The sequence below is a fragment of the Nipponia nippon genome, unplaced genomic scaffold (assembly GCF_047370975.1).
Source record: "Nipponia nippon isolate SJK-2023a ecotype South Korea unplaced genomic scaffold, ASM4737097v1 scaffold_3, whole genome shotgun sequence".
NCBI lineage: Eukaryota > Metazoa > Chordata > Aves > Pelecaniformes > Threskiornithidae > Nipponia > Nipponia nippon.
In genome coordinates, this window is record NW_028262347.1 from 123,551,705 (window position 1) to 123,579,201 (window position 27,497).

Consider the following 27,497-nt stretch of genomic DNA (forward strand, 5'->3'; position numbering starts at 1 on the left):
GGCTTAAGGCGTAAAGTATTCTCCCAGAATACTTATTACAGATTGGCAGCACAGTATGAAGGTAAAGCCTAAGGCTATAAACCTGATGCTAAAATTTCCATTTATAAATCAATAATCACTGCAAACAAAACAGCCTTCTCAGTTCTGTGACAGCCACAACTCTTCCTCAGGCACAGGTTGTATATAAAGTTTGGTAAAAATCTGAAGAGAGCATTACAAAGCTGAAGTGTACCTGATGGCCCCCTCCCCAAACTTGTGGGGTGCTAGAGTTGGGCACGGCCTTGCTGAAGGACGCACAGCCTTTCACCTGTAAGGTGCTACAGAAACCCCAACATAAAGCGAGCTGAGCTGCTTGGACTCAGACCTGAGGAAGACACTGAGCAGGTACAACCTTGATCTGTCCATGCCCTGAGCCAACCCAGAGCCAAGTGTCTGGGCTGGCACATCCAGCCCAGAGGATGGCTTCAGATACACCCAAAGGACTCTGGTGCAGAAGGCAGAACCAGGGAAGAGCTACCTAATCTCACGGTAGAGATACCTTCACAGGATGAGTTCAGAAAGCATCTAGAAGTTTCTGTCCTGAGAGCATCTCCTGCTTTTATTTCCAAAAGTGGAGTAACTGGATGCCCAACCAGGAATTCCGTTGAGACGCCTAAAGCTTGCATGCATCTTTCTTACCAGCTATCGCATCACCTCACCTCAGAGCCCTGTTTCCAATTTCAGTTTGTTTTCACAGAGTGCATACGAGCCCTGATGAGCTGCAGAATGCAGTTCCATACGGAAATTTACTACCTATTGTTTTAGAAGAGCCAAGCTATTTTTCTTTTCCAAACTAGAAATCACTCTCATTCTCCTCCACACACACAACTCTCTTTTGTTTGTCTCTTAACTTGCTGTGCTTGGCCTCTGGCCAGAATCCCTTTTTCTGCCTTGAAGGAGGGTGACAGCATGCCTTTGAAGAAATGCCAAGGCTGCTGTTAGGCTGACCAGCAGGGAGCAATCCTGCCCAGCACTCCCTGGCCTCTCCCAGATTGCTCTCCTTCTTTCCCAAAAACATGCAGTCTCAGAAAAGGCAGAGGCTGAGCAGATCACAATTCCCAGAAGAGATTTTTAAGCAACAGATGAAGTTTAAGCACACAGAGAGAGTGCTGGAGCTGGAAGAGACATCAGAAGATCATCTAGACCATCCTCTTGCCCCAAGGTAAATCCAGCTGTACCTACAAGACTCTGCTGACAGATATTTGTCCAACTGGTTCTTACCAGCTTCCAGTCACAGGCAGTAACATTTCTGCAGGCAATCCAGTCCAGCACATCACTTACCATCAGAAAGCACTGGTAAATCTACTCTCTCTTACTTCAATTTAATCCTATCAGTTCTTGTCTGAATATGGACATGGAGAACTCATTCATTACATCGTTCAGTTTCTAACCGTACTTTAAAATACAGAGAAGCAAGCTGTAACTAGTTACCCTGGTCATGGTGCCTGTACTGTTTGCGTCTACAAAAACACTGCGCTTCTCCGTTGACATAGTGCCTTTATCATCAGAGTAACCGTTCGACACTGACTCAGAGAGACGACCACGGGTTCACTGACTTTACTTCCCACAGTGTCTTACATCTTTTCTTGGAAGATGTCCCTCCGGCCACTGAACAGCCCTAACCCCACTGACTTTACAGATTTAATTTGCCCACATGCTAATACTGCTACACACTTATAACAAGGGATGAAATACAAAAGTTTGTGCAAAACCGAAAACCTTCTCTGCACAAGACAAAGGCTTTACAGAGAGTCTAATAATATATTTCCTGTATTACTTTATTTCCTACACATTCATCTTAGTCTTGGCCTTGGGACACTGTTCATTTCCTATTAGGACTATGATACTCAGTTGGCAAGATGAGAGAAGGTGAAATCCTGATTCAAGACTTGCAATGCAGTTTGGTTGTCTTTTTTTTTTTTTTTTTTTTAATTAACCAGTTGCTTATGGCATTTTTGTCTCTCACACTGGTAACAGGGGAATAGAAAGGTACAATGGTACATGTTGTGCTCTGATAACAAGTTTAATTGTTTCAGCTTGAGGTGGATAACTGTGAGAAGATTTGACAGATGTTGAAAAGATTTTCTTTTTTCCCCTTAAATGTTACTGAGACACAAAACAAAACTAAAAATTTTCCACTATAACAGTAACTTGTCACTGCTTACCCTCGCACTTACCCAGTAGAGGGGTTCATGATGCAACCCCCTTTATCGGTAGACGCTTTGCAGTTGCAGCCCCTCTCCAATGTATCGTGATTCATTCCAAAATTGTGGCCCAGTTCATGAGCCAGAGTGACTGCTGCACCTAGAGGGTTTTCTGAGTGATCCTTAAAGAAAACAAAAGCACTAGTGAAGTCAACATATAAAAACAATTCAAAATATATGCTCCCCCTCTAAGATCCTATTGCCTGTCCTTTGAAATGTTTTATAAACTTACCAGCTGCAGTTACACGGTTGTTAAATGGACACAATTTTAAACTCATCCACATATACCAAGTGCAGCCTGGGGATTTCAGGACAGGCTGTCTGTCCTGGCCACCCAGTTTCCCCAGCACATTAGACATTTGAGACCATTGGGCAGCTTTGAACATCTGGGCCATCTATTTAGGGCTTAAAATTTCCCTGCTCAATAAATCCCCCAAATGCCCAAGACATGGCAGTGGCAGAAAACAGCCACCCAGCTGTGGAGTATTGGAAAGGGTAATCATTTATGGGTGAGGATGAGTGTGATGAGGGAAAAGTGAGAAGATCCTTCACATCAGGAGGTAAATTACAAATGCAGAATGAGACCTCACTGGGTCTATTTAATACTCTTCAGGCTGTTTCTTTAATATCAGAAAGTCCGAGATTCCACAAGCCTTGTAAGAAAAACCACGTACCTTTGAAAACCTCCTTTTTAAAATGAAAGGACAACGCAAGTTGAAATCTTCGATGGCCTCTGGTTAACATCTCTGAATATTTTAAATGTTGCAAGTGTCAAAATTGAAATATTAACATTAATCCTTGTTGAAATGCTGATTTTTGGGACAATTATTTCTGACAAATTCACTGCATAGTCTGATTACAGGCTGCTGATCAGACTGATGTTTTGACTTAACCACAAGTAAGAGACCTTTCCACATCGATCATTTTCCTTGAGGGAAAAAAATTCCACTGTACCCATATGAAAGCTTTCCCTAAAGGCATAAACATGTAATATAAATGCATGATCCACTATTTATCAGTCAGTAAATGGAATTACGATGTACAGCTGCCTGCTCTAAAAGCATATATGAATATATTCAGTTTAAATAACACTTTTAGTATCATGTAAGCCAACCTTCAGACTAAAAAGAAGTGAAAGGTAAAACTGTCTAAAACATTAACTATATATTAATGAATCCCTTAGTATATGACTTGGCGTAGATATAAGAGTTTCTTCTTTCGTCTGTGCTAATATTTTTACTAAATAATTTCTCAAACAAAAAACAAAATAAAAAAGAGAATACAGTCATTCTGAAAACAAGCAACTACTTCTGCATTTGGAATAAACCCAGAAGAATTTTATCTTCTAACAAAGGAACTCTTTTTAGTTTTTCCTGATTTTTAAAATTTTAATACAAAAATCTTATGACTAACATAACAGCCAGTTTGTGTGCAGTTATATTCTCAGACGCCGGTTTGCTGAAAGAAGCTGTACAACCTGTCCTAGTAAAAGAAACAAGAGAGCAAACCTATGCAGGAAAATAATCTGTAATAATCAAGAAAATATATACTTCTGCACAATGCCTACATATGGAGATATCTTATCTAGATATTGGTCACATACAGAATGATTTATATTTGTAGTCATAGTAATTTGTGAAATATTTAGAGAATTCAATGTAATTGAACCTGATGTCATAAAAAGAGCACGACCTCTCATTCAACTGGAAAACAATCCAGGACCAAAGATTAAGAAAACAATGAAATAATTCCATATAATTTACCAGCAGCACACTGGAGCGATGCCTTGAAATTAGGGCTATGTGGTCAAGACAGAAACTCCTCTAAGCTTTGAGCTACCTAGACAGACAACAAACTGAGCTCAGTTTTTCTTCATTTTGCCAGTCTCTCTTACTGAACAGAGATTATATCTATCTGAACATCTCTAAAGCTGGCAATTAAAAATAAAAACAAGAATTCACACAGTCCACTCCAAAACTAGAGTAATAATGATCTGAAATGTAATTTGGGTCTTGACTAGACAAACAATTATTACAGCCCATGCGGTTCTCATTACCCACTCAGATCCACTTGGAATGCAATTTTATCAGTTTCTAGAGAGGGTTTTTAAAACAAGGAATGTGATGTCTAAGCAAAAGAGGCTATTTGAAGACAGCATAAATTAAGATTATCAAAGCAAACACTGACATGTCCCATTTGATACTGAGACCATTTAAGTATCACAAGGGCTAAAGAAATGAATAGCAATGTGACTTTGATTTATTCCATCAGGGTCTTTTAAAGTTAACTTGAGCAGTAAAAGTCATTACCAAACAGTTTCACAACCACCAACTAAGCAACCCTCTACTGTTAAGATATTATAAGCTGTTGCACAAAACATGCAGCTGCTTTCAGCTGAACTCTGCTTCGTTCTACTGAGATTCAGATCAAACAGTAATAATAAAATACTGTCCCCTACAGCTAGAACAGGCAAATGCCCCAAGCCTGGTACTTTCCATGCAGTTTCACTCTGCTGTAGGAGTGAGTTTCCTAAAATACACTTTTATTGCATTTAAGCGATTAACTGAAATGTAAGTACCTCAGTTCCACACTTGTCCTTTAGCCTAACTTCCCACTAAAGTCAGCAGAAATTTGACATGAGTGAGAATATACTACGTTACAATACACCAACGCAGCAATATTTTACTTTTAAAGCCATGAATTTAGTGGGCAATCTTTTGAAACAGAATGAAGACTGAATTAAAGACTTGCTTTAATGTCAGCTTTTGTTTGGTCTTTCTACAGCAAAACAGAACCATCACAGTAAAGTAAAATTATAATGCTATTGATACACCAAAAGCTTCTCATACTCAGATGCCTGCTCTCCCCGCTTTGAGTTTCTTTTAAAATTAGTGGGAGACAGGGTATCACCTACCACTGAGAGAATTCAGCCCTATATAAAAGTAGAATTAAAAGAATTTAGATCATATAGTAGCACTGAGTAACTGCAGAAACAGTCAGGAAAATCAGATCATACATGGATGACTCCAGTTTTTGTATTCAAATGTTATTTCTCATGTAATCTCTCCATTGTCTCTTCTTTCAGATCAGTTTTGAGAACATGGGAGCTTTTTGGTATTGAGTGTTGGGGGTGGGATGGGTAAGAGGTTGGCTGAATTATAAGGATGGCCAAATGTTCAGCTGCCCAGGGTTAAGACATTTGAGCACTATCACCTCTCACGTTAACAGTTATTCTTTCTTTCATTTGCATATCTTCCAATTTAGAGCTTTCTTCTGTAGGTACTGGTATATATAAGAACTTTTTTTTGTATACACCTGAATTAGCCTTTCCTAACTGGGGGGGGGAGGTTGGACAGCTGCCCATTTGGGTTTTGGGGGTGAGTGTTTGCTTGTTTTGGATTTGGCTCCTTTTTGAGGCTTTGCTTAAAGAACTGGGAAACATTTCTAGTTATGCCACGCAAGTCTCGAGTTAATTTGCACCTCAAAAGTTTGAATTCACTGAGGTGGGAGTCTCTGGGAAACATCGTGCTCCCCTGCACAACCAAGGCTGCAGCCTGGCTCATGATTCATACACAAACACTGGGTTTCTTCTGGACACATAAAGCGGTCTTTCCTCTGTCAGAGCCCTGAGAGCACTGTAAAGAAATGCTGATTCTTGCTTTCTTGTTACTGGAATGAAAAATTTTTTCTTGTTTCTGTTTAAAATGACAGTTTCCAGAGGGAAGAGGACTGACTTTGCAGTAAAACACACTGTAGCATATTTTAAAGCTTATGCTAAAAATTAAAAGGACAAAATGTTGTCATTAAGGGCATCTCTGACTGCAGATAAAGCCAAAGCAGTGACTGCTGGCCTGAGGGTGAAATGGATACAATGGGGCTGTCTGCCTCATATATGCTTTTGCCAAGATATGGAAGTGCACTGGGACACTTCTACAGCTTTTTCTTCCTCTTTTCCTCATTTTCCTTTTGTACCTATCCCCCAGTTACCCAGTGAAAAGCTGTAACAAACACCAATTAGAGACTCCGCTTCTAAAGCTACCAAGAGACTGAAGCCTTTGTCTTTTCTACAATTTTGACATGACTTTCCCCAAATTATGTGATTTGATTGTTCTTTCCCACTCTTCCTTACACCTCAGCTTCCCTGCTCACCTCTTAAATCCTCCCAGTCTGAACCATCTGTACCTCATCTTCCACGACTGCACACATCACCCCAGCTTGGCTTCTTGCCTACTTGTCCAAGAGACCACAGAGGATTGTGGACCAACCTCAGCTTGCAGGCTAGTTAAGAAGGAAGGAAATGCAGGGCCTTCAAGGGGCTGTATCTCTGGGATTACCCCACTACATGGATTGTCTTGAAGCAAAAGCCTTAGTGTCCCAGGCTCCAGGTTAGCCCCATGAAGCTTTGAAGAACTGGGAGCTTTGAGACCATCCAAAGTCTGAACATTGTGCATTCCTGAGCTCTCACCTCACTTATGTAGGGATCTGCAGCTGAGGTGTCCAGCAGAGCTGGAAAGAACCACATCACCTAAGGTGCTGCAAGTCTAGACAAAGCTGTAGGAAGCACAAGGGTTTTCAGCATGTGCAGGCTGAACTCAGAGAATATCTAAGAGGTTTTTAGGGCTCCCTGGCTTTCTGCTCTGGAGTTGAGCTCTGAGGTCACCAGCTGAGCCTATAGTGGCCTGCAAACTCTGGGAGTCCACATCTAATTTTATTTAAAGCACTTCTATTGCAAAGCTTAGTTAACACAAAACTTCTTTCCCCCCCTTTCACACAAAACAGTTAAAAATTAAAAAAAAAACCAAAACAAAACATTTAAAAGAAAATATTCCAGAACTACTTCCAGAAATTGGCTAAGGTGTTTACTTGTATGTTCATCATACCTAGCACCTAACAACAGCATTACCAGTAATGTATCTTTGAGAGAGGCTCAGGTAGAATAAATGCTGCCATTATTCTTGTTGTCTGGCAATGTAATAAAACCACTCTGCTGTAAAGATGGAAAATAAGGCCTTACACAGGAAACTCTGTAAATACAGAATAAAATCACTATAATAAAAGATTCAGGATAGACTGTCGTTGCCTGTAACACTAGTATACCCAAGTGCATAACAAATACATCTTCTGGTTCTCATCCTTCACAGAACCTCAGCACCTGATTTAATGATAATTAGGAGTAGAGGATTCTTGCACAGAGGTCATGCTATATTTTAATGCAATGTTTTGATTTTTTTCACTATGGAAACTATCATTTACAAGCGATGTGCATGTAGAGATAGATAATATTGAGACTGAAAACGGGACAAGTGGGGCTGACGTTCTGGTACAGAACACAGTACTACAATATTCGAGATTGTGCTGTACCAGTTGGGCCAGTTTCAAGTCCCGTGCTTTGACCACTTACCATGACGACCCCTCCAGACTGCTCTGCGGTGCACATGCTCATTATGGGTGCCATGCCAATGGTAGTCCCTTGGAAGTACACCCCGCTGCAGGAGGGTGGGAAAGGAGAAAAATGACAGAATCACCATTCAGTGCCAAGATACCCCCCCATTATTTTCAGTCTTGTATTTCTGCCAATCTCAAACAAAGATTCCATTTCAAATGTGTCAGCTCCAAACATTTGCAGGTTTAAAACAATGAAAAGCACAGATTAGTCATGTCGACTTGCCGAACTGACAATGACAGCATCCCCGCTACAAGAAAGATCCATTTGACCACCCTCCTTTGGGTTTACTGCTGTAACAGGACCCTTCTTTCCTTTATTTTTCCCCTGACTGAAGTTGGGAATAGAAATACAAACATAAAAATAATGTCTCTATCTCAAAGAAGGGTTATTTTAATGCAGTGGGAAGTTTATATGCTACTTGTTATAATAGACAGCCTAGAATGTAATCATTCCAAACAAAGTATTATTGTACATAGAGAGTAATCAAATATCTCATGAGGGACAGTTTGGAAGGGCTCACTCTATTCTTACACAGACAATGTAAGAATATCTACATAATGAGTAAAGAGCTCCTTTTAGTTACTAAAACGTCAGGTATGTTTACCTGTATAGTATAAAGAATGGTTCATTGATCAAAATGATACCTGGTTCAAGAAAGAGGTGTTTCTTTTACTTTTTTTTTTTTTTTTTTTTTTTGAGAGTGCTTTTACTTTGAGCATGTTTACTCAATTACTTTAATCCAGGAAACAGCAGCAGGGTAAAAGATGTGTATGATTTAATTTTTAAGTCACAAATGCAAACAAATTGTCCAATTTAGACTGCATTTTAAAGTTTACTGAGGTCTTTCTACTAACAAGCAGGTGTCGTATAGTGTCCCCTTAGCTCTTCTTTTGGGGTGAGGGCAGGATTGCCTTTTTCAGTAACAATGTAGACTGAGACCAGCTTAAACTGCTTGTAAATTCATACCCTAAGTATTTACCAGCTTATTACACATCTACACTTCTACGTGAGTTGTACTCAGGAAAGGCCTACAAGTAACAGAGCTATTGCAGAGCTGTGGAAGGCAATTAATCTGAAGCATCTGCTGAAGGGCTCTGCAAAATGCTTTTATGTTTGATATTTGCAGAGGGGAAGGACAAACCCTGAGGAGCACAGATGTTCCTCCCAACAGCTTAGCAACTGGGGAAGAATTCAGTACAACTATTCTCAAATCACTGAAATCCCAGCCGATATTAAATATAGTATCAAGTCTACCTTATCAGCTGTGCGTTGTCATGGGGTTTACGAGGTAGTAATTTTAGCTTTCTCCAGTCCAGAAACTCATGGAGGCTGGTGAAAGGGTCTTGAGAAATAGAGCACTTATCCATGTCATTCCATACTTCCACTCCGACCAGGGCTACTCGAATATTTAGTGGCCTATAGAACTAACGAGAAAAAAAAAATAGATACATGTCTCTCAAATGCATTTTAGACCACATTGGATTAGAGTATTTCAACAGAACTATAACGTGCATATGAACCTTTCTTGCAGAGGCTTAAATGGTCTCTTCTTCAGGGCAAAAGGGAACACCTGACAGGACTGACTCAGACAAAATATTTCCGTGACTTACAGAAAGCAGTTCTGACCTTACTAAATACCCATAAGGCATTCAAAGACATCCAGAGATATGCTACTTCTCTATGTCCCACCCAAGTTTGGTATCTTCCTTCAAGATGAAACGCTGCAACTACCTTCACATGGCCTTCACTTCTGAACAAACTCGTTGCTACAGCAGATGACCATCTCCATGGCTGCCCTCCATCACTAGCACCAATGCAATACAAGAGGTAGAGGCAGTTGTGCTGTACTACAGTTGTGGTTCAAAATAGTAGCTGAAAATTTAGCCGGAGTCATCGAGTCTTGCTCACAGCAGATAAAAATAAATGATTTTAGCACTGTGGGCTACAGACACTATTACCCCACTGGTAAATGCCACAGTTGCTACAAGAGGGGAGCTGGAGCAGCATTAGCAATGGAGCAGAGATAACAATTCTAATGTGAGACTAATGTGAAGAAGGATCCAAGAATCGATCAAGTCCAGATTTGGCTGACAGTCTGAGAAAAGCATATACTAGATCTTTGTCTTGTTTATATGCGTTACAGTCATTTAGATAACATTGGCATTTGCTGAGCATAAATTAAGCATGAAACATAAATATATTATAGCATGCAAAATTAATTTTGAGCAGGTAACATATAAACACCTGTCCTCCAGTAATAAGTCAGCAAGACAATTATGGAAGAGGTGGAGGTGTCTTCGGCAGCTTGTTTTTAATCAAGAATGCTTCTCCTTGAGCTATTGCCCTTGAAGTATCACTTGATAAGTTCTCAGCTAAATTAAGACTCCCTCAGTTATAATTTCACTACTGGACTCCTAATTTTTTCTGGCCACAGAGCACAACAAAAATAAAATTTAATTTGTTCAAAGAATGCTGTAGAGGACTCTTAGCATTTGTTGTTTATTGTCAAGAAATTACTTCAAATACAAAAAACCCCAGTGTATGTTTCTTTCTTATTGCTCTCTCTCAGCCATCAACTTCTGATCCCTTAAGCACTGCATATTTTTAATTCTGCCATCTTCCTTGGGCTCTATATCTTATTGACCACGTTTTCACAGGCCCTTTGTTGGCCTTACAATTGGACCATCCCTTGCTGCTGTAAAGGACTTTGTTCTCCAAATTCCTCCTCGTAAAAAAATCCTTTTTCTATGGGCTGTTCCATATGTGATTATCCCCACCATCTTCCCAGGTTAATAAAATCCTAGGGCTAAATTGTACATCTCCTTAGGAATAGTGCTCCCAGAGATATATGCATCCCATATACAGCAGAGCAGAGCTCACAGCTTGGTATGTTGAAAGACATATGAAAGATTTAAGTTTACTCTTTTGGTTTTACTGGTTGGAGAGAAGCATCATTCTGAAATATTAGGAAAGCAGCAGAGTTAGCTCCTTGAAAAGGTGGGTGGATAAGGAGATGTGGCAAAGGCTGGGAAAGCTGCTGGTCTGAGCAGGGTGGCTTTCTTAATTTACTAGTAGAAAAAACATCGATTTCACAGCAATATCCTTCAGAAAGTGTATTAAGTTTGGAAAAAGTGAAATAATGCTCATGTTCTTACCTTATCAACATAGTTTGCAATTTCTATCAGCCTCTGCTTAATTTTTTCCACATCCTTGCCTTGTCTCTGAAACTTGGAATGTAAAGGATCAATGTACTAGCAGCACAAATATCACAGAGTTTCCCCCCAACAGCCACCTTACTCTGCCAGCATTGTCGGTGATGTTTGGGAATTACAAAGTGCAACCAAAGGCCATTGGCAGGCTCCGGTTGGCTTCATGGGACCATGGGCTGCCTCAGAATAAGCACAGGCTATGGGATAGGATTTTGGTTCTCATGAAAAGGTTTTAAAATCCCTAAGTCTTACATAGGGATCTTTCAGGGACTGATGTTTTGTGAAAAACTAAAGGCTCTTCTGTTAGCTGTTTTGGCTCTTGCAGCAGAGTAATTGTAATTCCCTAACTAGCAGTGTTCAAGGATACAAAAAAAAAATGTAAGTAGCAAAATAATTCAAACCAAGATTTAGATCTTTGGCTGCCATTCAACTCACTGGAACATTTCTAGAGCCAGTCCTGGTTACTTGCTTTGAAGCTCTCTTTGCGAACCATCAGGAAGGCAGTTGTGCTTCATGCAATGTGACGGCAAAGTACTGCTTCAAAAGCAAGTGCAGGATCCTACCATGTCTTCCAAACAGTGATGGTCCTGCCAAGGGCAGAGTCAATGGCAATGAAGACTTAACTAGCTCAAGGAGATCCTGGGCCGTGAATTCGTATTTGCCTCATCTTCAATTACTGCCATATATCCCAATTATTTGAGAGTCAAATTCCTTGTGAAGTATTGCAAGAAATTTTAAAACTGACTATCAGCATTGTCCTATCTTAATAGTGCCTTCCATTGCTGAGCCCTAATTGGGGAAGAAGCTTTACTTTTGAAAACCATCGTATTACTGTCTGAAGTACATTACTTGCAACACCATGGTGCTGAACTGAGCTATCCATTTCCTACCCATGCTTCCCATAACTTTTTAGTTTTAAGTTTCTTACCTCACGATTATCTGCCACAATAACAAGCTCCACATACTTTGTTGTCTTCAGAGTCTCCCTCTTGTACTGCCAAAAAAACCGAAAATAGTATTTTGTTTTTGCAACAAGTGACCCTTGGAATCAGCTCTGCCTCAGTCCAACAAAGTGCTTGCAAGAGGAGATACGCAACACCTCAGACTTCCAAAGATTTCACTATATACAAATTTCTATTGTATTCCTTCTTCTCATGGAAGTTTTCCTTTTATCTACTACAACAGAAATAGTCTACGTGGTACTTACAAAAAAAACCCCACGATTTGATCACAGCAAGCAGGGAAGTGGTGCAGTCTCTCTCACCTTTCAGCTTTCTGCAGCTGAAATGTTTGAGTTATCTTTCCTTTCAGGAGCATATAATCTCTAGCAGAAAGACCTTTGCCATTTCGAAGGCACATTTAAAGAAATGATGAGATGACTTTTAGCAAACATTTCACACAATAGACAAGCTGGCTACTAAGAAAAATGAGAGATAAAGGGATATTGAGTGAAGCAGAGAAGAGATCAAGTGATCAACTGATATATTATGTAGGAAGAAAAACCCATGAACAAAAACTTCAGAAAAAAAATGGAATGAACTGTCAGTGTGTGGGGAAGCAAACTAATACTCTAAAAATGGAAGGCATACATTTAATTTTGTATCTGTATACTCACATAAAACAGCTGGTCATGCTACTTACATTTCTAAATGCAGGTCTAAAAGAATCATAATGCTTAGCTGCAAAAAGATCACTGAAGAAAATGAAATGATTTTGTAATAGTACCAATCATAGCACAACTCCTCTGCTACCCTAAATTTAAATGACCTATTAATGCCTGCAAAAGTTCTGTGACTTACAGCAGCTGAATATCTGTTCTATCATTCCTCCCTTGTTTCTGGAATAAGACAGCTGAGGGAAAAGAGGTCTCAGCAGTATATCTGATCTTCATGCCAGAACTTAAGGAGCTTCAGCAGATGTATGACCTACTAATGACCATGATGTCTTGAACTAAACCAATGCTCTATAACCTAAAACATGACTAAAGCTTTCCAGCAAACTGTTCCAAGGCAAACTGTGTGATCCCCTAAGCTAAGTCAGTGTTGGACATCACCTTCCAGCCAAATTTCACAAAGTTTTCTTCACATTACCAAAGTGTTCCTCTCTGTTATCTGCAGATTAATGATTTTGAATGTTTTGCAAGAAGCATTGTGTTTAGACGAAAGTGACGGTTCTAACCTTTGGTAACTCTGACTTTCAAACACATATTTAATAGTGTTACACAGCCTTCAAACTACAGTAACTGGAAAATAGTTAAGTTCCATTTGCACTGTATTTATGAACTGAGAAAGCAGTAGAGGCTATCATTAATGAACTAAACATCAATGATACAAGCACTTCACAGGATTACACTTATTAGCAGGTCTGGCAAATGAGCTCAGGCAGATATTCTTACAACTTCTCCTGGTATTGAGGTTCCCTGCCACCTTCTTGTGCTCTACTGGACGCAACTGTCACCGCCGTGGGGTCATGGTGCGTGCACAGACCTGGTGCACATGCCCATGCCTCGTCTGCCACACAGGGCATCAGCAGTGCCTGGTGATGTGCCAGCTGGGAACCAGGACACCAAGGAGTCAGCAAGTCCCGTCCTGCTGCTCCTGGAACAGCAGCAGAGGCAATAAAAATGGCCTGCCATGTCTCAGCAGACTTCAGCGGAACCTACAGTGCTCTGGCAGAGCTCTATTTACCTCCCTGCAAAATATATCAGACATGAGTGAGATGCCGCATAAGGCAAATGACCATGTGGGTGTTGTTTGTGAGGGAACTGATCTCTCAAACACTAAAAGTCTAACATAAACCTGAAATTTATTATGCAGTCCTGGTCAGAGATGTACCCCCAAGGTGCCTCTAGTCTTCCAAATGAAGAGTAAAAGATGAGACAGTCCAGGTAAGATATAAGAAGAGCTCTGTTACATCAGTCAGTTTAAAACATTTACTTTTTACCAAGAGTAAAACTGTTTGGACTGGAGAGAGATGGCCTGAGAGAAACTGGCTAGCAGGGCATAATCACGTAAGCCTCTGGTGACTGACTTGAATAACGAATCCATTCCTATGATTTGCCCAAAGGCTATATGCATTCCTTGGCTACAATATTTATTTATAAAATATACCTAATTATGACTTCTTTCAGCTTGCTTTCTGCAGCTGACTGCATCAGTGCACAATCCATTGCCTGAGTTAACCCTTCAGAATTAAAATGAAGAGACAATAACACAGCCATGATAGATATGCACGATGGGAGACAACATGTATTGTTCCACTGACCGCTGCCTTTCTCCCCTGCTTCTACCACCCCTGATCCTATCACAAAACTGCTGTCCCATGCCACTGTAGCCCTTTCTCGTGCTCCCCTGCCTGGGAATCGGCATGGCTTGGATTCACACTGCAATGCTGCAGCCACTCTCCTTCTCTGTGCTCCGTTTCCCCAAATGGCTCACCTGCCTGATCTGTGGTCCACCAGCACCACTAAAATGGTTATTTTCTGTGGCTACAGAGAAAAAGCCATATTGTAGGGGCTGTCTTACACATCAGGCTTGCCTTCTGTGGGATCCTATCTCAATGGAGCTCAACTGGAAAACACACTCCCTGCTGCAATTTGAGGGTTCACTGAGTTATGAAATGACCCAGTACTTACAGAGACCCAGCTCCAATGGGGCAAAACGTGTCTGCACACATCTGCTACATTAGCTGACTTGCTCTATTAAATCTCGTGTTTGGATCTGGGAAGCTGAGTCTACTGTCTGTCCCATCATTTATCTGTATTTAAATCTAACCCAAAGGCTAGTCTTACTTTGTGATATATTGATCTCACATTTCAACTCTGCTCAATAAGCGTTTAGTGTAGGTAGCTGAGTGAAGGGTCAGGGGAAAAAAAAACAACCAAACAAAAAAGTCCCCCCAAACGTGCCAAGAAACTCAAAATTTTCATCCTGCCCTAAACCTGAGACTGGATTTCTGCTTTCTCCTGTCACCCAGTGTAAACTGGTGCAGCCTTATGTCTCTATATTTTGCAGGTCGTCTTTATTCAGTACGTCCTGACAGTCTACTTAGCTGATGACAACACTGAAATGTGAAAACTCACTCCGCACATCACATTTGACAGCTTTCAAAATTCATACATTAGAAGCATATCCAACATACTCATTATATATATTGTACCTATCCATACGATGCGACTGTTGACAGTTTTTATAATTATGTCCACTGAACCACAGCAAAAATATTTTTCAGATATTTAAGGTGAATTCTGGCACGTAGTTGAAGCCATCAACAAAATGTGAGAACCATGAGGATAACAGTAAAATTGCTTTGACTGTATCAGCTAGTTGTATGCACACATTTTATTTTAGTTGCCTGGTGTTACATTGATTACCTCAGTGAAATTCAGTCAAAAGTCATAAAGGTTTTGGGGCACCCTTAATAAAGTTGTGAAAAGCACTCTTCCAATGCTTTCAACCTACACACTTTTTCAGAAATAAGCTCAGCCCAGAAAATGGTATATGTAAAGGCTAATGCATTAGATGTAATATTCAATATTCCTAAAATGTAAAATAACTTAATTCCACTACATAAATAATATCTAAGGATGCCATTTAGGTTGCTTTCCTTAACAATTAACTTGATGCAAGGGCTTAGTAGTACATGTAAGTATAAATCCCAGTATGTAACATTCAATAAATGTAGAGGGCAGATTCGTACCGTGTAATTTCCGAATACCTAAACCAGTCTTTTCTACAATCCTCATCCAATATGCAGATGAACGTATTACAGTATTTCCTCTTCCTGATGTTTAGCTCATTTAATTTTCCACAGTTTCCATTAGCTAGATGCATTTCACATTAAGTGCATTTCTTCCTACATAAAACAACTACAATAATACATCTGTAAAATAATATGGTGAGAATTTGTTTTGTCTGCATAAGATACTTTCCTACTAGAATGTAATAGGTTTAAAACCTAATATTAGCTAAGTATCACAGCTATTGTGTTCTCTTCCATCTTGGGTGGGCAAGAACTTTTCCAGACATTGCTTGGTGTTCTTATGGGGTCTTAAATTCTTGCTATAATCATACATGAACCAAAATGTATTACCATAGTATGAAACCATACACTTTTCTGTGTCATCTCAGTACTGAAAAGAAAGTAAAAGGCAAGTTATCTATGCAGGATCAAGGAAAAGTAATAAACTTTTAGCAAATTGTGGAAGTATATCCTTAATTTTAAGCGTGCACTTAAGCACACGACGTCAACAGAAGTTGACTATATGGATTAATGTTTTGCTCAGTAGGGACTCTCTGCAACAAAGAGTTTTGGTGAGCAGTAATACGGAAAGGCCACCAGAGACATACTCACAAACCAGAAATTTAAAAGTGCGTTATCCACCTACCCTGCCAGCTTGAGAATGGTGTGATGTGTCATTGTCATCAGCTCTCATGGCAGAGATGTCCAGCTGGTGGCCACAGGATCCTGGGGCTATCTTCAAATTCTCTGCTCGGTAGATCTTGTGTTCACCTGTAGCACCTTCCAAGGGCTCCAGAATATAGCTTTTGTTTTCAAATACAATAATTCCCCTGTTAGAGAAGAGAACAAAGTAAGATGCATGGTTTTCACGAGCTAACGTATGTTTGTCTACAACAGAGTTACAACAGGTTTTAATAATGATGGAGTATGAAAAAGCAAAACGCTGATTTACAATGTCATGGTTGGGTGGCATAGGAAACATCAAAGCTGTATATTTGTCACTGCAGCACACCATACTTTAAAAGAAGCAATGGCTCAACAAAAATTTTCCTCTTCTGAAGTGCTGTACTGTAAAGCAAAATTATATTTGTGTTTTATGTGTTTTCCATTCTCCCAGTGATGCATTGCCATTGCTGAGTGGAGTCATGATGTGTGTGCTTCTGAGGAGCCATGGCAAACAGTAATGAACAAAAGTGCGGTGAAATGCTTTTGTAAGAAAAGGTACAGAGTGAAAGTATTCATTACAATCTGCAGTGTGCATTATACCTTTTAAACCAAATGCTGACGCAAGCATCAATTCTGCCAGATGAAAGAGGCATTGCAGTATCAAAATGGATTATTAAATATTGCACAGTGGGGCAGCAGAATGAAGCTCAGATATATTAACCAGTGGATTCCTGTTTAACTCATTTGACTACCCAAAATAATCATTTTTACAGCAATACCACCTGCTCTCTGAGGATCTCAAAAATTTTCCATCAATGAAAGCACTCTTGTTGCACTACTTTAAGTTACAGAATGCAAAGAGGGAATTAGGAAGAGATACACCACCTTGCTCCAAGAAACATGTGTAAGAACCTAGGACACGAAGCCAATTCTCGGCTTCGTGTGCTGCCTCCTAACCAAAAACCACTCTCCCCATATACTCCAGACAACTCACTAAATAAAAGCCATGCTTGGGTTCTTGTGCTGGGTCCTGCCCAATTATTCTGAGCTGCTACAGTAAAATGAAGTTGACAAAAGGTTGAATAGCTTTTCAGTTCCTCCTGCTGAGGAAGCTGCTGGCAGAAGGCTGCTCTTTCAGCTCAGCACAGGAAATACAGGCAGTGTGGTATGGGCGTCCGTGGTCTGCGCATGCTGGAGTAGGATTTCTGGTACTGTATGGCGTAAAGTAGGATGATCTCCAAAAATACCACTGGAATTAGTAATTACAACTGCAACTGTAGGACCACAGAGTAAGAAGACTGCTCTACTGTACATCAGGACTGGCACAGCATAAGAAGGCATGAAGTAGGTTTACAGATAGGGCTCAGGTAGAAATTACTGCAAGAGAAAGGAATTTAATATTCTGTGCCTAATTTGCAAGTGTCTAACTTACATCCTGAGCACATACTGCCAACCACACAGGAGGGTCCTAGACAATTCCTACATTGAGTGGGACATCAGGTTTTGTTGGCTGTCTGACCAGAGAAAGGTACCCTTTAAGACCTATTTCTCTTTTCTAAACTAGGGATAAGCATTTGCTTATGGGGTGTTGTAAGCATTCATCAATTAGATACTACACTGAATAGTGCATTGCATTACTAATTTCTTCCCTGTCTTTAAATTATGAAAGCATTAATCCCTAAGCATTGGCAAAGGTTCAGCAGCAGTAATTACAATCTACCTACCTGGAATTCCATGAACCTTTTAATTGGCCAAGGCATTCTTCCTCAATTCCTCCTCTAAACTGCTCTATACTGTCTATATATGCTATTAAACGGCAATCATTTTTAGCCCAAAGCTGGCTGTGTTTTATTAGTGTCTTTTTGGTGTATAGGAAGTGTCTGCTCTTTTTATTTCTGTGTGTACTGCAACAAAGATAAGATACTACAACCATTGTAGAGATCGCTATGTGCCTCTACACAATTCTCCTGCAGAAAGCTAAAAAAAGAAAAAAAAGAGAAAAAGGAAAAAGAGGGAGGACCCAGAAGCAGGTTAATGACACCGTAAAGACTGATTTTAAAATAAAAAGTAAAATTATTAGGAAAAAGCTGCCCTAGCTATTCTATTCTTAGCAAGATATGATGAAGAAACTCAAAGTCTTTGGCCTCCTAACCAGTTAACTGAAATTTTCATTCCAAGCTGGCTGCGCAGTTTTGCTATAAAACATCATTAGCATCAGTTCAGCCAAGCCAACAGATGATCATTTTACTGTTAACTACAACAGCTAGAAGTCCAAGAGAAAAGAGAAGCCTGGACACCCATGACATCAAAGGTTGTGCAACAGCATTCGCAGGAGCCTACTTTACTGAGCAGGGTCTGACAATTCATTTGTAGCTTTCTTAGCACCCTTGGCAAATCAGGTAAGATATATTATTTACCCATCGCACACGCGTTCTGTGTATGACGGATCACAGTTGGAAAAGCAGGACTGATTTATCACAGCAACCCTTGTAGCTACAGCTAGGATACGCTATAGTATGCATGACATACGAGAGACCTCCAAGCAGGTCACCCCAGGATTTGAGTAACCTTACACCCTACAGTTCTAAATTATTTTCAGATCTGCCTTATTCCTTGAAGCATTTAGGAAACTAGGACAACATATTCCTTTTACTCCGATAATCAGCGACTCTGTAATCAGCACAATCCAATAAGGATTGTTGTCTTTCCCTTGTGCAATTAATCATTTCATTTTGGAGGCAGCTGGAACCAGCAATGGAGGCAGAAGTCCATTAGTCACTGCTTGAAATGGGCCAGCCTGACCATCTCCCTTTACTGACAACTCAAAACCGACATAAAACCATGAAGGATTATCTTTTTAATGTTAAACTTTATCCTGCTTACAACATTAACTTAAAAAAATATAGATTTAAATAATTTTCTTTAATTATTTCACTAGAAAGGGAGAGACTTAGTAGTATTCTTTTACTGGGTAAAGCTCTCTCTCTCTTGTGTTTTTTGTTTGTTTGTTTTTGTTTTGTTATTTTTTTTTTTATAAGCCAGCATCTTGATGTCAAAAGTTCGTAGCCAAAACATGCCACATAAATGCCAGGTTTCCAATGCGCCCATTGTATACCCAGCTACTCTCTAAAATAACTAAATATAACCATTTCTTTGCCTCTCATTTTCTTTAGCTGCAGAGGATACGGACAAATGAACACATACCAGAGTGATAAATTTTGTTTTCTACTGAGCACACCAGAGCCAGGACAGCCTATTCAACTTGCCACTGAGACTCCTATCCCAAGTGACAGCATGAGCCTTTAAGAACAATTCCATCTTTGCATATGAAGCAATCCCATGGTAAAAAAAATCTGCAGATTCGGCGTAAATGAAAATATACTTTTCATTTATTGCACACTTATCCTTTGAGTGCTGCCTACAGGATAGCAGCACCTGGCTTGTGACCATCTGTAATAAGATAATGAATATCAAATATGAATTATCTTGGCCAGTTCTCTGTTTTTGACTAATTTTCTTTTCCTACAGTTGCATTTTCCCCCCATCGATCAGTGCCAAGCACAGCACCTTAAAAATGTAACTAGTTAAAAGTTATGGTTTCTTTCTTTTTTGTTGTGGTAGGATTAGATGAACAATACCTACCAGTCATTCAGTACTAAAAATCTGATGCAAGTAAAATAAATCTAAAATTACTTTTTTCCTTCCACTTTCGTCAGGTGTTTCAAAAAAGCCTCTGTTACTCTTACACCATTTCTGCGTCTTCCTCTCGGACATGGTTCTCCCACACACCTGAGTCAGCCTATGCTCCCCCTAAGACCAAGGCAGTGCAACTTTTCAATTTTTCAGGAGGCATTAATGTTAAATAATATAAAGTTTTCCAATGTGGCAAATAGACAGCATATTAAACTACAGATCCGCAACCAAAAATTATACAAGGAACCCCAAAGGGATTTCAGCAGCTCTGCGAGTACTTGAGAAGTGGCTGTTCTTTAAGACCGACTTCTACTGAAATCTGTGAGATTTCTACCATTACCTCTACCAGGCAAAAGACTACCAGAATTCCCAAGCTTATAAATATTTGGGAAAAATGCAATATAAAGTATACATTTTTTGGTCTCCAGGTATCTAATTCATGGCATCTGTGTTTTCCCCAGTCTCAAACCATACTGATGCTGGGAAGTCAGAAAGATCTTGCAAATGAGCCGGGCAGGAAAGACAAGAGACAGTTCAACCCGTGTCTAAAACTACTGGGCTGTCCTTTTCATCACTGGTAGCAGAGAGGGAGGACAAAAACATCTATACCATACAGCATGTCCAGACATCAATTCCCAGGCTCCAAGCCAACTGGAAGCAGCTTCAGTGTGGGCTTGAGCCTGAGCTAATATTTTACTCTGCCTCTCAAAAGGGTTTGAATCCTGCTCATTTCTGATGGTGAGCACCAAATAAACCACATCCACTTTGCTGCTAATCAGCTCTAAGCGTGAACGACTCATTGGTATTTGCCTGCTGTACGCCATTATATGCCATATCGACACATGGGGAATGTGTATATGAGATGGCCTATGATGGGAGAACTTAAATGGAAGCATAACTTAAATAATTAATTTGTTATTAATTGCTGTTTAACCTGCCAGGAATCTCTCAATTAGGGAAATGCCATTTGATGGAATAATTCCACTATTTAAATTGTCAATAAAGTCAAATGTGATATTTTTTTCTCTTAAAAAGGAAAACCAAAACAAAACCTAATGCAAGGCCAGTCGTATTTCATAAATCAACAGGCTTTAGGAAATCTCAAAATATAAATAGGATTTTTCTTTTCCAACTTGTCAGCAGAAGCAAAGGCCCTGCCAACATAAACCATCAACGCATACTTGTCTGAGAAATTGTGATGCTGAAGTAAAACTTGGCTAGGAGAGCATTATATGAAACTGTTATATATTATTCTGCTGCACTATACAGGGAAAGTTAAGTAAATCAATAAATCTGATATCCATGAATGCAATTAAACATTTGGTTTTAATGAAGCTCAAAGTTATACTCATTTCTAAACAATAATAATAAAAAGCTCTATTACCACTGGCAGAGGAATGTAGATGTTTTGAGTTTGTAAGAAATTAATTAGACTATAGAGGGCTGTCATGCTTACACACCACATATTCACATTAAGTCTGTCTCTGCCCACAGACGCAGCAAAAGACTGTGCAGTACTCGTGCCACCTAAAAACCTACAGGACCTTCATTTCATAATTAATGCTACAGCTTCAAAAGTAAAGGGCTCAATCCCACAGCTGTACCACCGATGTCAATGAGAGTTTTGGGTGAATAAGTACGAGAACTGGAGCCTTGTGGCCCCGCAGTGTTGTTCTCGTGATGCTCGTGGTGGAGGTACAGCAGCTACTCATTGCAGTGTTTTTCAACGTGCATGATATCAGAAGGTGATCTGTAACATAATAGGGCATTTTTATTTATTTTTCTTTGTATAACAAATTCCCAGGCAAGTAAGCAGGCAAACAAACAAATGAGGAAGAAAAATGAAGTAGTGAATGAAAACTTCACTTTTAGTCTGTTTTAATTAGTTGCAGATTAATACTATTGGGATAGATGAAAAAGATGATCTGTGGACTGTTTTTCTAATGGGCTAGGTGATCTTTAGATATTTTCCAAATGGTTTGGTCATTCTTTAACTTTAAAGGACTGGGAAATACAGAGAACGGGAGCTGGACTCCAGAAACAGAAGTACTCCTGTCTCCACCACTGCCCTGGGCAGCCTCGGACAGTCAATTTACCTCTTTCCGCATCAGTTCCCCACCTTTACAATGGGGTAAATTTTAGTAATCGCACACAATAATTAGCTATTGATGAAGAGCATCACACAAGACCCAAGTAATACTGTTATCCTCCTATACTGCACATCAGGATTCCATTAAAATAACGAGTCTGACCCAAATCAACAAAGGGCAACATCTCAAAGGGAGGTTAAAGCAGTAGCGTTATTAGTTTTACAGACTGCAGTAGTGGTAGAGGTGTTCTCACGCAGACACATCATTAGTCAAATACATTTTATTCCAGCCAATGCCTTTCATTAACCTGAAAATATATTCTATAGCACAGGGTCTATAATGTAGTCGTACCCAGAGACTACTGCAGCACGCACTTAATCCTTTCTCAGTGCAAGACAGATTTGTCCAGAGTGAATGCATATTGGTCTGCAACTTTGATGCCTGGAATTTAAGCAGGGAGTTACTTGACTTGAAAGCGATAATGCAATTTCATGTCCGGCATTTGGGTTGCAAGAAACAGTAATTGTGTTATCAGAGAAAGTGTCACATGTGAGCTCAACCGGGAGGGTGACAAGACAGACCAAGGAAAGCAGAGAAAAATGAAGAAGGAAAGAGACCTTGGCATCAGTGTCAATTTAGTGAGCACATTTTACAGCACTATGCAGCAAACAGCCTAACAGTAAAAGAAGGCTTGATTCAAACTTGAACATGACATTAAGGCTCATAGGATGCTTTTTCAACTCACAAAATGCAGAAAAATATTTTTAGTTTTGCTTTTTTTTTTTTAAATGAAGTGCTGTCAGACACAGACTTGCTGAAGAAGGGGCAGGCTCAAACAGCCAGGTACAGATCATCTCTCATGCTTGTCCTAGCAGTAGCAGTGATGCTTGGGGGATTACTGTGCACCTGGGGACAGCGTGCACACAATTATCTAAGAATGGACATAATGTTCGTCTCAGATCACAGAGGTGATCGTGATCCGGGAGCTGTTTACCACTTGAACACCCAGAATACAAAAGCTATGAAACCCCAGAAGCTGAATGCTTTCTAATGTTAAGCTCAAAAACCACCAGTAGTTTCATAGTCAGATAACTCACAAATCATGCGAAATGTTTATATGAACTAAAAGCTCTTCAGAAAGTATGGAGAAAAAGCACACATCCAAACCGGTGCTTTTCTCAGCTGGGATTTTCCCCTAACTTCTTTTTTGGATGAAATCTCCCCTTCTGTGGGGAAATCATGCTTGAGGAGTCATGAGGAATTCAATTTTTTTTTCTCACTGGTTTCCTACTTCCATTCCTTTTTTAAATAGTTGATGTCTGGAGTGTCATATTTAAATCCCCTCTTCAGCTGACTGTGTCTGGGATGCAGTGAGTTCAGCCAGACCATTTGAAAAATGGATGGCTCTAGTATTGGTGGCCTCGTGTAGCATAGCTATGTAATCCCATTAAAAATGCCTGTCTGTTCAGTTCTGGGGCCTTATCCCCATCACTGTCACTGTGGACACAGCATCTTTCAGTCGCTGATGAGGTTGGACAATGATTGAATACTTTTCATATGTGCGAATGGGCTTATTATCTAGCAATTGGGCAACTCCGAGGGATTCTGAGGATTTTCAAGAGCATTTTGGTGTTTCAGAAAGAAAAGGCTTCCTGTAAGATTTGTATCCTTAAACTACCGAGGCATTTCTGAGAGCACCTCTCAAGGTCCCCCCACCAGAAAGGTCACTGCGGATGCCTTTGTAGCTGCACATCCCCATGTCAGCATCCTCTGCCAGCCCCTGGACCATGGAGATTGTCCTCTTCTTCAGGCTGCATTTTTGTGTGCATTTGCTAGGTTCTGCACTCATGGAGAAAGTAACAGTGGAAAAAACATTCAAGTCTATACAAATTTATCACAGAAGATGTGTGTGGTGGCTACAGGCCAAAATTATTTGCTAAAAACTTGAAGAGCCTCTGAGCTAGATAAACAGAAGGGTATTTCCTGAGGACAGGAAGGAAATTACTTGACTTTGTCGTACCTTCACCTTCCCACAAGCTTTGACAGTCTAACTGGCTTTCTTACCCAGATGGAAGCGCTGGAAATCCTGATTACCCATTGTTCCCATTTCGTGCATTCAGCATTTACCATCTCCTCTCCACCGTTTAGCTCTTCCTCCTCCGGAGAAGCCAGCAGGATACAGATGATGGCATGATTATATTCTCCTCTAACCTGCATTTTAGGCAGCTATCAGTATCAATCCAACTATTTATGCCATTGTAATCCAATGTGAAGTGAGGCACTCGAATGTTATGTCTGAGAGGATGTAACATAGCTGGAATATGTGAGTGTCCGTGTGTAAGAGAGCTGAGTCTACTTCTCACTTATCTTTACATCTCACCCCCTCTATCTGCCTGAAAAATGTAAACTAGTCAAACCTGTCTTAGTTTGCAGACTTCACACTTTATTCTTCCTGTAGCTCATCATAGACTAATCATGATATATTTACAAGCTAATAACACATCTCAAATGCTCAACCATGTGGCTGCACTGTAAGTAAGAACTTGATGGTTGTGTTCAGTCAGAGCAAGGTTGCTCCAGCCCAGCACCTTGTCTTTGGCCCTGGCCAACAGCAGATACTTAGGGGTAAGATATAAGAACATAACAAGCATCCAGTTGGTACCCCCAGCTCTGACAGCATGAGTGTCAGGGACATCTTTGGGTTTGACAGCCCTGGAGAGGCTCCTCCAGCTCCCCCTCCCCAAATTATTTCACCTTTTTTGAAGCTACTGATATTTTTTACATTGACACCCACCTGTGACAGTGAGCTCTACAGCTTCATTATGTGGTGAACAAAAAAGTACTTTCCTTCGCTCTAAAGTTTCATTTGATGTCTCTTAATTTTGGGGTTATGAAAAATAATCATCAATTGTCCCCTCTTCAGCATGACATTCAACCTCGTTTCATCACACCCCTTTCCTCCATCATCTCCTTTCAAATGTGACAAGTCCTAGTCTATTTTCTCTCCTTGGATAAAAGCTGTTCCATACCTTTAATCATAATTTTTGCCCTTCTCTGTACCTTTTCTGGATATAATGCTTCCTTTTCTGAGATTGGGATGGGGAGGGGAAAACAAGAACTGCATGCAGAATTCAAGATGTGAGTGCACTATGGATTTATAAAGTGGTAATGAGGGTTTTTGTTCTAGCCTCTATTTCTGTCTCAGTAATTCCTGTGATCCTTTTTGCTTCTTTGACTACTGCTGAGCACTCAGGCTTCAAAGCATGCTAAAATGTGGAACCTATTCTTTATGACTAGTTTCATGTCTTTTAATGAACTCTGCTAATCTGAGGGAAAAGACACAGTCCCTACCTATCCCCACCTGGAACAATGCCCAAGGTGTCTGTCTAGTAGGAGTAGGAGGATATTTGTGCTCTGAGATTTCAGTGAGCTAACAGCTTGCACTTCCTTTCCTTAGGTGTTTTTCAGGCACTTAAACTTTAGCCCCATGCAACAGCTGTGTGGGGTAGGTAAGAATCACTAAATGAATTTCACAGATGGAGAAACTGAGACAGAGAGATTTGGCTAATTCACTTAGAAACTGTCACAAAGCCAGGAACAGACTGAGAACGAGATCAGTCTTTCCTTCCACCGGTTGCTGCAAGCGAAATGGCTGCCCTGGAGACTGTCCTCACCCATGGCTCCATGGCCACATGATGTCTGATGTCTTCACGCCTGCAGCTTGCAGTCTATCATGCCACGGAAAAACAAGAATCCCTACTCCAGGCAAGTACAGCATCCTACCCTACCCTACCCTATCCATAATTATTCTTTCAAGCTGTAATACCAGCAAAGTTGCCAGCAAAGTAAGCCATGAGGTAGTTTTGAACTGTCCTATTTCTCCTCGTATTATTTCAGACTGGATCACATGCAGTAAATCACAGAATCACAGAATGGCTTGGGTTGGAAGAGACCTTTAAAGGTCATCTAGTCCAACCCCCCTGCAATAAGCAGGGACATCTTCAACTAGATCTTTCTACCCAAATTCTCAAGGCACACATTGCCACAATAATGTTTTGGTGGTGGAGGCATACGGTGACCCGTGGGCCTGATTCTGGAAAATGCTTAGTGCTCTCAGGACCTCAGTGCAGTTACTTGGGATTTCATATCACCTGGCCTTTTATTCCTAACCAGTTTTGACGAGGTGGCCTGGATGGTTCAAGGAGCTGACAGTGCATTATGAAACCTTTCAAATAGACATTGCTGGCTCAGATCAAGCACAGGTAATGACTGGAACTTATTACTATTGGCTATCAGGATGTGAAATGAGTTTTGTGGAGTAAGTCAACAAGCACTCTTATCATAAACTGTTATCACTCATGGACACTCTCTTAACCAACCTCAGCAGTGAATGCAGCAGCTAAATGGGCATGGATACTGAGATACGGCCTCAGTTGTTCTCCTGCTAGAGCAAAACGTGCATTGGCAGGGAAACTTGTGAAAACCTGTACTGAAAAAGATGCTGCTACGCTTCTCCTATGGGGAAGGAGCCTAACACCGTCAGCTTGCACTCTGGGGATTTATCCGCGATAGTGCCAGATGCGAGAAAAATATCACTGCCAACATATGTTGCCTTGACATACCTGACTACCTAACACTGGGCAGCAACTCTGTGAGCAAAACAATTGTAAAAAGAGCACATTAGGGAAAGAAGAAAATGTTTTTAATGTGAGGAACAGTAATTTCTCTAGAGTGTTTTTCATTTCTTAGGTAGCTCTGGAACAAGACATCGATGCAGACCCTGTCCCACACAGTGCAGATTTTCCCTGTGGACCTTGCAGCAATGCAATCCCTTTAACTAAAATACCGAGAGCACTGCATTGTATTTTTACAGACTGCGAGAATGACTGGTGAACGTGGACTGCCATGGTCCATGCAAGGGGTTAATTAGATGCCAGATACATCCCGAAGCACCCATAAAACCCCTCTCCGTGTGGGAATGAGCCACAGGAATCCCATCCACTACAGCAAACGGGTCCCTCGACAGGGAGAGGGGCTGGTAACAAACTGGTTGCTCTCTCTGCTGCTGTCTGTCCCAGAGGTCTGTTATAAAGCCTTGACAATACCACTATTGCACAAAATGCAAAATCAAGGGAAAAAGACTCCAGCTACTCACGCTGTTTGTAGATAAATTAAACAAACCCAGAAAAGGTTGAGACAGCTGGAAATCTGACAGGAAAACTGGGTTTTCCAGGGAGAACACTAGAGCCAATTTACAGTTAATTACTGTGATTTGGAACAGCTCTGTGAGTAAATACCAGTCTCTGATTGTTCAAGTAAGGAAGATAATTGTTTCCTGAACTGTGTCCATTGCGTATTTAAAATGCTGTCAGCCTGTTCCTTTCTCAAACTCAGAAGAGGTTTGGTTTTC

The 27,497-nt window shown here is 40.4% G+C and overlaps 1 protein-coding gene across 1 annotated transcript in view; it reads right to left on the reverse strand.

The window, feature by feature from the left end:
• The window catches only part of ADAM12 (ADAM metallopeptidase domain 12), a 186,956-nt gene that overhangs the window by 49,469 nt on the left and 109,990 nt on the right, over positions 1–27,497 (reverse strand). Inside the window, exons 6-11 of the mRNA XM_009475739.2 lie at positions 16,285–16,468; positions 11,827–11,892; positions 10,845–10,916; positions 8,944–9,113; positions 7,645–7,729; positions 2,217–2,365 (exon numbers count right to left, since the gene is read on the reverse strand). Coding sequence (XP_009474014.1) covers positions 2,217–2,365; positions 7,645–7,729; positions 8,944–9,113; positions 10,845–10,916; positions 11,827–11,892; positions 16,285–16,468 — 726 coding nt within the window. The remainder of the gene's footprint in view (positions 1–2,216; positions 2,366–7,644; positions 7,730–8,943; positions 9,114–10,844; positions 10,917–11,826; positions 11,893–16,284; positions 16,469–27,497) is intronic.